General features: G+C 40.2%; 1 protein-coding gene and 1 non-coding gene across 8 annotated transcripts in view; both read left to right on the top strand.

Annotated features, from left to right (window-relative positions):
• The window catches only part of SPIRE1 (spire type actin nucleation factor 1), a 191,690-nt gene that overhangs the window by 96,335 nt on the left and 81,233 nt on the right, over positions 1 to 14,122 (top strand). For all 7 annotated transcript variants that reach the window (XM_037982988.2, XM_037982990.2, XM_037982989.2 and 4 more), the window contains one exon: positions 9,884 to 10,009. In XM_037982988.2, the coding sequence (XP_037838916.1) occupies positions 9,884 to 10,009 (126 nt within the window). The remainder of the gene's footprint in view (positions 1 to 9,883; positions 10,010 to 14,122) is intronic.
• On the top strand, positions 11,901 to 12,002 carry LOC119618707 (small nucleolar RNA U13). Its single transcript, XR_005235076.1, has one exon. It is a non-coding gene; the product is annotated as a small nucleolar RNA U13 (small nucleolar RNA).

Raw genomic sequence — 14,122 nt, 5'->3', positions numbered from 1 at the left:
TTTACAAGTAAATGGACATTTTAAAATATCATAAAACCCATGATTCCTCATCATATAGTGCAGATATGAGTTTGTGGTTTGGTTAGCAGGTTGAAAACCCCAATTCATAAATTGACTCATTGTTTACTTTGTTGGAAGACAAGACGAATTATCTGAAGAATTGTAACTCTCCTTGTTTGAAGTAGAAATGTGAAACTAAGTTTGATTGATACAAATAATGGGATGTTTAAGAACTCGAAACAATTTGTTTTCAATTCTTAGCAAGCAAGATCCTCTTTAATGTGTAACTTTTGTCCTGGATAGTCTTTTATTCCAACTAATCTATTAATTTGTTGTGTTTTAATATGGTACATTGTAGTTGAAAAATGCCTTTATATCCCCCTTCTATTACTGGAGCCTGATGATAACACTGTGAGGTAGATTGGGCAGGCATTCTAGTGCCCGTTTCAAAAAGTAAGTCAGGGGAAGAGTAATGTTAGAGTGGAATGCCAGCTTCAGAGTTCTAATATTAAATCTAGAATTATTTATCCAGTATAATGCCTCAACAATAAAGGTAAAATATCAGCCAGGGTGGATCACTTGAGCCCAGGAGGTTGAGGCTGCAGTGGGCAGTAATGGTGCCGTTGCACTCAAGCCTGGGTGTTACAGTGAGATCTTTTTTTGTTTTGTTCTGTTTTGTTTCTTTTTAAAAAAGGCAAAATATCTTCTCTGACAGTCAAACACAGAAAATGTGTCACCAGCAGACCTTGACTAAAACGTCAGGCAGAAGGCAGTCCACATCCGGTGGAAATTAGTATACGTCAGGCAGAAGGCAGAGTCCACGTCCGGTGGAAATTAGTATACGTCAGGCAGAAGGCAGAGTCCACATCCGGTGGAAATTAGTATACGTCAGGCAGAAGGCAGAGTCCACGTCCGGTGGAAATTAATATACGTCAGGCAGAAGGCAGAGTCCACGTCCGGTGGAAATTAGTATACGTCAGGCAGAAGGCAGAGTCCACGTCCGGTGGAAATTAATATACGTCAGGCAGAAGGCAGAGTCCACGTCCGGTGGAAATTAGTATACGTCAGGCAGAAGGCAGAGTCCACGTCCGGTGGAAATTAGTATACGTCAGGCAGAAGGCAGAGTCCACGTCCCGTGGAAATTAATATACGTCAGGCAGAAGGCAGAGTCCACGTCCGGTGGAAATTAGTATACGTCAGGCAGAAGGCAGAGTCCACGTCCGGTGGAAATTAATATACGTCAGGCAGAAGGCAGAGTCCACGTCCGGTGGAAATTAGTATACGTCAGGCAGAAGGCAGAGTCCACGTCCGGTGGAAATTAATATACGTCAGGCAGAAGGCAGAGTCCACGTCCGGTGGAAATTAGTATACGTCAGGCAGAAGGCAGAGTCCACGTCCGGTGGAAATTAGTATACGTCAGGCAGAAGGCAGAGTCCACGTCCGGTGGAAATTAATATACGTCAGGCAGAAGGCAGAGTCCACGTCCGGTGGAAATTAGTATACGTCAGGCAGAAGGCGGTCCACGTCCGGTGGAAATTAGTATACGTCAGGCAGAAGGCAGAGTCCACGTCCCGTGGAAATTAATATACGTCAGGCAGAAGGCAGAGTCCACGTCCGGTGGAAATTAGTATACGTCAGGCAGAAGGCGGTCCACGTCCGGTGGAAATTAGTATACGTCAGGCAGAAGGCGGTCCACGTCCGGTGGAAATTAGTATACGTCAGGCAGAAGGCAGAGTCCACGTCCGGTGGAAATTAGTATACGTCAGGCAGAAGGCGGTCCACGTCCGGTGGAAATTAGTATACGTCAGGCAGAAGGCGGACCACCTCCGGTAGAGATTAGGAGATGCAGAAGATTTGAAGAGCAAAGAAAATTAAACATGGGCCGGACACGGTGGCTCACACCTGAAATCCCAGCACTTTGGGAGGCCGAGGCAGGTGGATCACTTGACGTCAGGAGTTCACAACCAGCCTGGCCAACATAGTGAAACCCCATCTCTACTAAAAATACAAAAAATCAGCTGGGCGTGGTGGTGCATGCCTGAAATACCAGCTACTTGGGAGACTGAGGCAGGAGAATGGCTTGGACCTGGGAGGCAGAGGTTGCAATGAGCCAAGATTGTGCCCCTGCGCTCCAGCCTGGGCGATAGAGCAAGACTCCATCTCAAAAAAAAAAAAAAAAAGAAACATGAAAACAAATCTAAATGAATATTAACAGCAAAAAATAATAATGTCTTACATGATGTAGAATATATTTAGAATTAAAATATATAACAGTAGCATAAAATTGTGTGGGAGTAAGTGGAGTTAGTGTTCTAAGACCTCGGCATTGACTGGAAAGAGTTGTTAAAGCACTAATTTATTAGTGCTAACCTTTATTAGGAAAGCCACTAAAGCCTAACCTTTATTAGAAAAGCCACTAAAAATAAATAAAAGAATTCGTAAATATCAGGCCAATAGGGAAGGGGGCAGGTGAAGCTAATAAAATTACTGGTAATCCAAAAGAAGAGATGGAAAGAATTGAAAAGGAATATAGAACAGGGAAAACAGATAGAAGATGGTAATTGGACACCGAAATATATTGGTAATTACATTAAATGTGAATATTCTAAATGTATACTGGTCAATACAGTAATTACTAGCCACATGTGACTGTTAGTCACTTGAAATGTGTTTCATCTGAATTGACACGGACTGAGAGTACAAAATCTATGCTGGATTCCAAATGCTAAGTACCGAAAAAAGGATGTAAAATGCCTCGTTGACGGGGTGCGGTGGCTCATGCCTGTAATCCCAGCACTTTGGGAGGCTGAGGTGGGCGGATCATTTGAGGTCAGGAGTTAAAGACCTGACCACCATGGTGAAACCCCGTCTATGCTAAAAAGACAAAAAACTTAGCCAGGCATGGTGGTGCATGCCTGTAATCGCAGCTACTTGGGAGGCTGGGGCAGGAGAATCACTTGAACCCGGGAGGAGAGGTTGCAGTGAGCCAAGATCACGCCAGTGCACTCCAGCCTGGGCAACAGAGTAAGACTCCGTCTTGAAAAAAAAAAAAAAAGAAAGCCTCATTAATAATTTTTGTATTGGCTATAATTTGAAGTATTACAATAATATATATTATTGTATTGGGTTAACTAAAATCTATAATCAAAGTTAATTTCACTTGCTTCTTTTTACTTTTTTTGATGTGGCTACTAGAAAATGTAAAACTACGTACACGGCTCACACTGTATTTCTGAGGATTGTACTAGCCTAATACTCTAATTTTTAAAAGACACAGATTTTTATACTGCATTAAAAATACAAAATCCAGTCATATGTTGTTTACAGAGTAGACACTATAAATAGAACATAGAAAGCTTGAGTAAAAGAATAGAAAAATACAACATTCTAACCAAAAGAAAAGTATCACAGATATTATTTTAATATAAAATGGACCTAAAGGCAAAAAGCATTACTAGAGATAAAAAAGGATGCTTACTTATAAAAAGTTCAATTCACTAAGGAGAAATAGCATTCATAAATTTATGTGCACCTAATAACATAGCCTATAACAGTAGCATTGAACAACATTCAAACAAATAAATCAAAACTAAAAGGGGAAGTAGACAAATTTACAACCACAGTGGGAGGTTTAAAATACCTCTCTTAGTATCAGTACAAATATAGAATGTTTGGACAATGAGAATGACAAACCTGACTTAACATTAATAGGACATGCCACCCATCCACGGCAGAGTACACATTCTTTTCAGGTATACATGGAACACTTAAAAATTTCTCCATATTCTAGGCCTTAAAGCAAGTCTTAACAAATTTCAAAGAGTTAAAATTACATAGGAGATGTTCTGTTACCATAGTGGAATTAAGCCAGATATGAATAATAAAAAGATTTTGTTATTTCCACATATACTTGGAAATTAAGAAACTACTTTTAAATGCCCGAAGAGTCAAAGAGGAAATCACAATGGAAATAAACTGAATAATAACGAATGTCTGGATGCAGACCAGGCTCAGTGGCTCAAGCCTATAATCCCAGCACTTTGGGAGGCCAAGGCAGGTAGATCGCTTGAGGCTAAGAGCAAATATGCTGCATAAAGGGGTGATTCACATCCCGGGCAGGACAGTGCAGGACAGTGTGAGATTTCACCATGCAACTCAGAACAGCATATAATTTAAAGCTTAGGATTTATTTGTTTCTGGAATTTTCCATTTAATATTTTCGGACGCAGTTGACCACAGGTAAATGAAGCCATGGAAAGTGAAACTGTGCATTAGGAGGAACTACTGTACTTTAAATCCTAATAATTGCTAAGAAGAAAATGCAGAATGCAGTGATTAAAAAGTAACAGAGAGGCCAGGTGCAGTGGTTCACACTTGCAATCCCAGCATTTTGTGAGGCCGAGGTGGACAGATCACCTGAGGTCAGGAGTTTGAGACCAGCCTGGCCAACATGGTGAAACTCTGTCTCTACTAAAAATACAAAAAATAGTCAGGCATAGTGGTGTGAGCCTGTAATCCCAGCTACTTGGGAGGCTGAGGCAGGAGAATCACTTGAACCTGGGAAGTGGAGGTTGCAGTGAGCCAAGATCACGCCACTTCACTCCAGCCTGGGCAACAAGAGTGAAACCCCATTTCAAAAAAAAAAGTAACAGAGAAATTAGAGGTTAGTAGTGCATCTAGAAAGGACAAACGGGGAAGACGTTCTAAGGAGGTGACATTGAAATCAACATGGAGGGTGAAGAATCAGCAAAAAGATTGGTGTGTTTTAAAGAAACAAGTCTAGGATTACCAAAACAAAGTGAAAAGAAGAGCCACAAATGGGATTTGAGAGGTAGGTGTGAGCTATAGATGATGGAGGACTTGAGGAACACAGAAGAGATTGGGATTTAAGTTCAGTGGGAGTCACTGGCCCTCCCATATCTGGGACATTCTTTCCTTAGGTCTGTGCATGGCTCACTCCAATCTTCATTGAGCTCTCTGCTCTGGTGCCACCTACTGACCAGTCTTTCCAAATTATCGCCCCTCCCCACCACTGGCCTCATTTTCTACCTCTCACCTGCTTGCTTGCTTGCTTGCTTGCTTGCTTGCTTGCTTTTCTTTTTCTTTCTTTCTTTCTTTCTTTCTTTCTTTCTTTCTTTCTTTCTTTCTTTCTTTCTTTCTTTCTTTCTTTCTTTCTTTCTCTCTCTTTCTTTCTCTCTTTCTCTCTTTCTTTCTCTCTTCTCTTTCTTCCCTTTCTTCTCCTTCTCCTTTCTTCTCCTTTCTTCTCTTTCCTCTCTCTCTCTCTCTCTCTCTGAGTGCAGTGACGTGATGGCGTGATCTCGGCTCACTGTAGCCTCCACCTCCCGGGTTCAAGCAATTCTCCTGCCTCAGCCTCCCAAGTAGCTGGGATTACAGGCACCCACCACCATGTCCAGCTAATTTTTGTATTTTTGATAGACACAGGGTTTCACTATGTTGGCCAGGCTGGTCTCAAACTCCTGACCTCAGGTGATCCACCCACTTCAGCCTCCCAAAGTGCTGAGATTATAGCCGTGAGCTACCACATCTGGCCTATTTTTCTTAATAGTAGCTGTTATTCCCAACGTGTGTGTGTATGTGTGTGTGTGTGCGCGTGTATGTTTAAGGGTCTGAGATACCCATTACTAGTTTTGAGAGGAACAGGACATTGACTTGCTCAATACTGTATTAGTCCTTTTTCACACTACTGATAAACACATAAGCTGAAACCAGGAAGAAAAATAGGTTCAATGGACTCACAGTTCCATGTGGCTAAGGAGGCCTCACAATCATGGCGGAAGTCAAGGAGGAGCAAGTCATATCTTACATGGATGGCAGCAGGGCAAAAAAGAGCTTGTGCAGGGAAACTCCCCCTTGTAAAACCATCAGATCTCATGAGACTTATTCACTGTCATGAGAACAGCACGGGGAAGACCTGCCCCCATGATTCAGTTACCTCCTACCAGGTCCCTCCTACAACACATGGGAATTCAAGATGAGATTTGGGTGGGGACACAACCAAACCATATCAAATACTGTGTCTTCTTTCTGCCACCGTGCCTGGGACATAGTCGGCACTTGGTGAGTATTATTTGAATGAATGATTGGATGCTTTTAAGCAGGGGATGAACATAATCCAAATTACATTTATAAAAGATTTTGCCTGTCAAGTGGAGAACCGTGTAGATGAGTGAGAGAGGAAGTTAGGAGTCCTCTAATGAAAGAAAACGGTGGCTGTGACCGTGATGATGGTGGAGGAGATGGAGAAAAGTAGAGAGCTGTCAGGTGGTATATTTTGAAGGTAGAAACAACAAGACTCACTGATGGATTGGATATGAGTGGTATGGGAATAAAGAATAATTGGCCGGGCGCGGTGGCTCACGCCTGTAATCCCAGCACTTTGGGAGGCCGAAATGGGCGGATCACGAGGTCAGGAGATCGAGACCATCCTGGCTAACACGGTGAAACCCCGTCTCTAGTAAAAACACAAAAAAATTAGCCGGGCATAGTGGCAGGCGCCTGTAGTCCCAGCTATTCAGGAGGCTGAGGCAGGAGAATGGCATGAACCCGGGAGGCAGAGCTTACGGTAAGCCGAGATTGCACCACTGCACTCCAGCCTGGGCGACTGAGCAAGACTCCGTCTCAAAAAAAAAAAAAAGAATAATCAAGGATGAGTCTCAGCTGGGCATGGTGCCGCACACCTGTAATCCCAGCTACTCAGGAGGCTGAGGCAGGAGTATTGCCTGAGCCCAAGAGTTCAAGACCAACTTGGGCAACATAGCAAGACCCTATATTAATGGGGGGAAGAAAGGATGACTTTTAGAGTTGTTTGAGCTGTCTTTGTGACTTCTGAGTGGAAATGCTAAGTACATAGCCATACGTTTTCAGCATAAAGGGCTGGCCTGGAATAGGGATTGAGGAGTTATCAGCCTACAGGTGGCATTTAAAGCCATTAGACTAGACAAGGGCAGCTACAGTAAGCAGAGGATACCCAAAGATCCAAGACTGATCCTTCAAAAACCTCAGCATTTCAGTTTAATTTAGAAGTCTATAGTGGAGCCAAGAGGAGAGACAGATTTATATAACAGGTTACATAAACCCGTCCTCTCTTTTTAGAGGTAAATGGAAACCCAGCAATGTTAAATAACTTGTCCAAGGTCATATAACCTAATTTTGTCCCCCAACCCCTGATGTCCCTTTTCTGTAACTATGAAAATGATTTTGTTGCATGCTTACTGTATACCATGCTCTATGCTTTAAGTACTTTAAGAACATTATTCTCTCTAATATAAAGGTAATTACATTTATTTTAGAGTAGAATGGAAAAGAACTTGGGCTCCAAAGTCAGCCTACCTGGTTTCGGTTCCGTTTCTGCCATTGACTAGCTGTGTAACCTTGGGCAAATTACTTACCTGGTCTAAATCTCAGTTTCCTGATCTCTAAATTGGGTTTTTGCAAGAGGCCCCTTGCAATTCCATGTGAATTTTAGGATCAGCCTTTCCATTTCTTAAAGAAAGGCTGTTGGGATTTTGTTAGGGATTGCATTCAATCTGTTGATCACTTTGGGTAATGTTGTTGCCTTCACTATATTGTCTCCCAACGTATGAATACAAGATGTCTTTCTGTTTATTTAGGTGTTCTTTAATTTCTTTTACAATATTTTGTACTCTTCAGTGTGTAAGTCTTACACCTCCTTAGCAAAATTCCTTAGCAAAATTTCCTTAGCAAATTCCTTAGCAAAATTCCTTAGCAATTCCTTACAATTGATGCAATTGTAAATGGAATGATTTTCTTGACCTCATTATCCAATTGTTCTCTGGCCGTGTGTAGAAATACAACTGATTTTGTTTGTTAATCGTGTATTCTGCAACTGCTGAAATTGCTTATTAACTCTAGTAGTATCACTTTAGATTTTCCGTGTGTAGGATTGTCATATGTATTTTAAAAAGCATTCTTTAGACGTAGCTATTACCTTTACACCAGTGTTTTTAAAGTTGCAGTTTACAACCAGTGAATGGGTTCTGAAATCCCAACAGTGAATGTGCAAGTTTTGTTCTGTGAAGCTTTTGTATGTATAACATGCACATATGCATGCGTTTTGTATAATATGTAAATATATATAAATTTATTTCTTACTGTGGATAGCATTTGAAAACTTTGAAACCCAGTGGCTTTATGCCATTTCATTATATAACTGGAATATAAGATTAGGGTAAGTTACATAAGGTAAAGCCTTAGTAGTTGTCTTTCATTACCTTGAATGGCAATTCTGTATTGCAAGGTGTTTTCTAAACACAAAAATAATTGAGCAAAAAATATACTGTTTATTAGTGGCTCTGTGAGTAATAAACTTGTGAGATTTCTGCTTTTAATGCTTCTGGATAAATCAGTTTTTAGCTTTTTTTGGTACTGTGAAGAAGGTTTCCTATTCGTACTAGAGATTTTCTTGAGAATGTATTTTATGAAAGATAGTGATCTATTAGATTGTATAAGATGCTTACTATACATGAAAACAAAAAGCCACATTATTAAGGATATTACAAACTACAAAGATGTCATTTATTCTTTAATTAATAGAAATTATTAAAAATAAGATGTATATTTTTAGTTATTGTATTAGTGTCCAGTTTACTGACTGTAGTAAGAAATTAAGAGAACTTAGAGCTTGTTAGTGCAAATGAAGTGCTTTAAAATGTAATGATTGTACGTGGATACAAAATTATTTTATAGAAAGATAAAATTCTTCCTGTGTATGGGCCTCTTAATAGGATGTCTTTCCAGTCTGATACACTCAATGGTGTTTGATTTTTCTAAATTGCTTTGCATGATATTAAGTTGCACCTTTTACCCACAAGTAGTTGTATGGGGATTACTGTAGGCAGCACCCGTGGCCTGCCTTTGCCCTCTGCCCTCTTTCCTCCACTCCCCATCTACTGATGAGGCAGCTTCCCTGAGGTCCACATGTTTTGTTGACATTCTTTTTATTTAACTATGTTACAAAATTGAACATGTATTGGAATGAGCCTGGCTTCAGAACCCAGTAGGGACTGTGTTTGAATTCTCCTTCTCCCTCATGGTAACCATGTGACTATGGACAGACAAGTCAAGTGACTCCTCTTAACCTCAGATTCTTTTTCCGTAAAATGAGGATAATTCAGCATTACATTGAAGAGTAAATGGTATTATGTCGTATATATGACATGTCAAATACTGTAGCTGGCATGATAATTGCTTAATAAATGGTAACTGTTTAAAAACTGGAGCCATCATCAGTACACAGTAAATGATGGTTCCCTTTCTGTTCCCAACCAAAACTTTTACATATGTCCTATCATTTTCAAATAAAAGCTAATTCTAGTAAACTCATCTGTGCTGTTGGGTCTGTTAGTTAGTGGACCACTTTTCCCATGTAATTGTGTAGACTTTACGATGGTCTGGTAGTACATGAAGCCCTGGATGATGGGAATTGCCTGGCTGTCTAATATGAAAATACAGATGTGGGGGTGTGTCTTTTTTTTTTTTTTTTTTTTTCCTGAGGTGGAGTCTCACTCTGTCACCCATGCTGGAGCGCAGTGGCATGATCACCGCTCACTGCAACCTCCACCTCCCAGGTTCAAGCGATTCTCCTGCCTCAGCTTCCTGAGTAGCTAGGATTACAGGCATGTGCCACCACGCCCAGCTAATTTTTGTATTTTTAGTAGAGACAGGGTTTCAGCATGTTGGTCAGGCTAGTCTTGAACCCTTGACCTCATGATCCACCTGCTTTGGCCTCCTAAAGTGCTGAGATTACAGGCATGAACCACTGCGCTCTACTCGTGTCTGTTCTTAGGTACAAAAAAACCCAAATATTAACGAAGCACCATTATTTTATTTTCCCCTTCTGTAGTTGTGTGCTGCTCATCTCCCTACTGAATCAGATGCACCAAATCATTATCAGGCAGTATGTCGTGCACTGTTTGCAGAAACAATGGAGCTCCATACATTTCTGACCAAAATTAAGAGTGCAAAGGAGGTGAGTACTACTGCTTTGATATTTATTGGCATTGTCTGATTGGCTTGGCATGCATTTGATATTTATTGGAAGAGGAACCTAAATCTTCAACATTGTCCACTCTATTGTTTTAAAAGATTTATTACCATCCTTTAGATGAGTGCTGAAAGTCATTCAGTAAAGAAGCAACTTAGGTAAAATTAAATCTATTCTATTAAAATATCAACAGTGTGAACCATTTAAGAAACAGATTTTCAAACAGATTCCTTGCAAATGGAAATAAATGCTACTGAACTAGTTCAGTGCATTCCCATGTGACTTGCTTTCCACCCCCCTTTCTCTTCTGTCCATTCTGAAAACATGTTAGGACCTCTTCCAGAAAGGGAGAAAGGCTCAGAAAAGAGGTGACACTCACGTCTGATCATTTGTTTTGTTTATTATTTATTTAAAAGGTGAGTCACCATGTGTTACATAGGTGGTTGTGAAGATTCATTGAGATCTTATGTAAAATAGCACAGCATCTGGCAGAAAGTGAGAGCTCAGTACATGTTAGGTAATGGATGTCCATATTAGTCGGGGTTGTCCAGAGAGACAGAGCCAATGGGATATATAGATATATGGGTATATGAAAGGGGGCCAGGTGCAGGATCATGCCTATAATCCCAGCTACTTGGGAGGCTCAGACAGGAGGATCACTTGAGGCCAGGTGTTCAAGATACATGAGAGGGGGTTTATTAGGGGAATTGGCTCATGTCATTATGGAGGCTGAGAAGTCCCATGACAGGTTGTCTGCAAGCTGGAGACCCTGGTATTCCAGCAGCCCAGCTCAGTCCAAGTCCAAAGACCAAGGGTAGGAGAAGAAAAGTATATCCCAGCACCAGGAGAGAGAGAGGCGAATTTTCCTTCCTCTGTTTTTATTCTATCCAGGGCCCCAGCCAAATGGATGGTGTCCACCTAAACGGAGGGCAGCACTTAGTCCACTCAGACTCATACACTAGTATCCTCTGGAAATACATTCACCTAAATACATGCCTAAAAATAATGCTTTACCAGTTCTCTAAGTATTCTTTAATTCAGTCAAGTCGACACCTAAAATTTACTATCACAGTATCCTTTCTTTTATAACTAACATATAGGGTTTATCAGAAGCACTAGGCTAAAACTTACCATGACCTACAGTTTGGGGAAGAACACATGCTGGATGTGTAAGCAAGAAAGGAAAAACTAAACTATTTGCCCAATAAGATGTACTTAGCCCTGGTAATAAGTAGGTGATGGATGTCTCAGGCAGATCACCTGTAATAAATCACCCTTAAATAGATCCGTTGTATGTATATGAATAAGAGCTCTAAGCATCCCTCCTCTGCTCTAGCTAGGGTACTGCTTATAGTCTGTCTTTTTATGATAGGGCAGTGAAAAACTTTGCCTTTTTCTTGTTTTAATTTTATTAAATTGGATCAAGGAGGAAAGTTGTCAACAGAGTGGAAAAAAGGTGAATTATATGTTAAGAATAAATTTGTGTGTGTGTGTGTGTGTGTGTGTGTGTGTGTGTGTGTGTAATGGATTAGCTGTTCTCCTGGAACAGAACCAGAGGAAGTGGGATCTGATTAAAAGCTTCAGAGTGAACATCCAAAGGCATGTCCTCAACTAGGTTTTCTCAAATGGTAGAAAAGATTACTTTTTAAGGCTGTCATTACCTTTCCCAGCTTGTTAAGACTGAGATTGCCTTCCCCAGAGCATTATTTTTAGGGTGTACATGTACGATCCTGTGGGGTTAATAGAGGAAATTAAATGAGCCCTTAAAGTCCTTCCAACACTGGCATTCTTAGAAACTGTTTCTGAGCTTAAATAGAACAATGTTAGTATTTTTGCTACTCTACTGCAGTGAGCATTTAAAAAATGTTTGCTCTTGATCCGTTTGCAGTTCCAGAGCGTGATGATTGGATATTCACACTTGTGTGTGAGATGTTCCTTTTTCTAAACATTGTTCTGTCAGCACATTACTCATCTGATATAAAAAAATATAAATTTTTTTGCTCTTGATTAAAATTTTGCTTTGCCAGATATGCAAACACACTCTCAAAAAGAGGTTCGAACATTATTAAAGTTTATTTAAATAAAAAGCTGACAGGTGGAGTGAAACTGCCGTGTGGCAGTGCCTGCAGAAACTGGCCAGGCGGACCGAGGTTGGGCCCTCACAACTGGTTGGAGTTCTAGCCACATCTCTCACCTGTCACCACCCCAACACTAGGACTTTATAGGCATTAGTTCCATCCTGTTTTCGTATCTCCTTCTCCTCTGTTTCTACTCTGTTGATCTCCGTATCACCCTTTCCCAGTATTCTCTGGAAACTACACTCCATTTTGAGAAGAGTCCCCTCAGGCTCTTCTCACACTTGTTCCCCTAAGGGTAGTGCTTTTTCTTGCTTTCCTCCTGTGGGAAGCTGGTCTCTCCTCTACATCTCCCTGTTTTGATTGGGGTGGGTTTGCTAATATTCTGTCTCTCCTCTGCTGCCTGCCAGTAGTCAGCCTTCGTCCTCGTTGAAACACCCTTCTTCCTTCGAAGCTCCTGTCACCACTTCTCTCATTTTGAGTGATTTCCTAGACAAAGAAAGCACATAAATTGCCTATCAACACTAAGGTTTCAGGAATGTAAGTTTCTTTTACCTCTACAATGTATAAGGTTTTCTTGAAATGATAGAACATCTTTATACATGTTAGTTTATGTATGTAAATGGTTTCAACCTTTTCTCAAAAATACTGTTTTCATACTAAAAAATATTATTCATTAATTTGACTTTTTTCTGAAGATCCCAAAATAAAAATATATTTTAAGACTCACTCTTTATACCTATGAGTTAGTGTGTACCAAGTGGAATTTTTGAAACAATAGACTCTGATTCAACAAAATTAAAAACTGGGTTATCAGCAATGTTTCAAACTACCTTGTATCTGTGTATATGTGTGTGCATGAATGCATATAAATTGGGGTGGAAGCATAGTGTCAGAACATTTGAGCTAAGTTGCTGATAATGTATCTGATTTGATAGTCCAAAAGTACTTTAATTATACTAAATTTCTTACATGCCAAATTGGCAATTTTATTAAAATATAAAATCTACCATCTGTTTTCCAATGTTATACTTGTTCTGTAAAGTGTTAAGTGAATTTACTGAACCTGGCTACTTTATGAAGCACAGCGCCTGGTTCATCATCTATTTATTTTGAAAGCAAATTTGTTTATTTTCGAATCCCTTTCATGGTGTGATGATTTTCTTCTTAAACAACCAATGAGCTCCTTTAAGGTTATTCTTTGAATGATAAAGATTTGGGTAGGCCTGCTGTTACTTTGTCTCTTAAGCAATGTGATATCCTTGAAAGTAAGTACACATTACTGTGTCTCCTAAGCAATTGGATATCCTTGTAAGTTAAGCATAGCTGGAGGCACTGTCTAAGCAATCCATCGAGTGCATCAAGTTGTGTGAAAGAAGAGCCACCCTGCCCTGCTGCCAGTGACCATATTCCAGAGCCATACCGCAGGGGTAGCTGGTGAGCCTGTGCTGTGCTCAGGGGGCAGTTACAATGTAAAATTTTTTATTGGAGAAAATGAAATTGTATTAATGGTAGTATCCTTTATTGTGGTCCAGGTAATTTTTTTGATCATCAGTCCCCAGTTTTGTTATTGTTACATAAAATTATTTATCATTATCTAAAACTTTAACCCCTGTTACTTTACTGTGTTATATTCATACAGCTCCTTTATAAAATGCCTTCTCTTCCTTACTCCATTTGATTCTTGTAACAATTCTGTGGCTCTTTGTAAATTAGTAAACTAAGGCTTTGAGAGATTAGAGATTCACATAGAAGTAAGTTCTCAGTGCTGCTAACAGCATTTTCATCCTCATCACACCCTTTAGTCCAGCGAAGGTGTTCCACTACATAGAAGTTATTGCTGTTTTCCTCTAAGAGTGTCACATAAAATACACTGTTAGACGAAACTAAAGAGAGAGTTCCGAAGAAAATGGAGATAGATACTTTGATGTAGGTTTCTGAGCAGTCTTGGAGACAGATTACGTGAGTCAGAGAGACTAATATTTGGCTTTGGAGAGAAGAGGGTTGATGAGGGAATGCGTGG

The sequence above is a fragment of the Chlorocebus sabaeus genome, chromosome 18 (genome assembly GCF_047675955.1).
Source record: "Chlorocebus sabaeus isolate Y175 chromosome 18, mChlSab1.0.hap1, whole genome shotgun sequence".
NCBI lineage: Eukaryota > Metazoa > Chordata > Mammalia > Primates > Cercopithecidae > Chlorocebus > Chlorocebus sabaeus.
The sequence above is the reverse complement of the archived record's forward strand: the minus strand, read 5'-3'. Positions and strand labels throughout refer to the sequence as shown.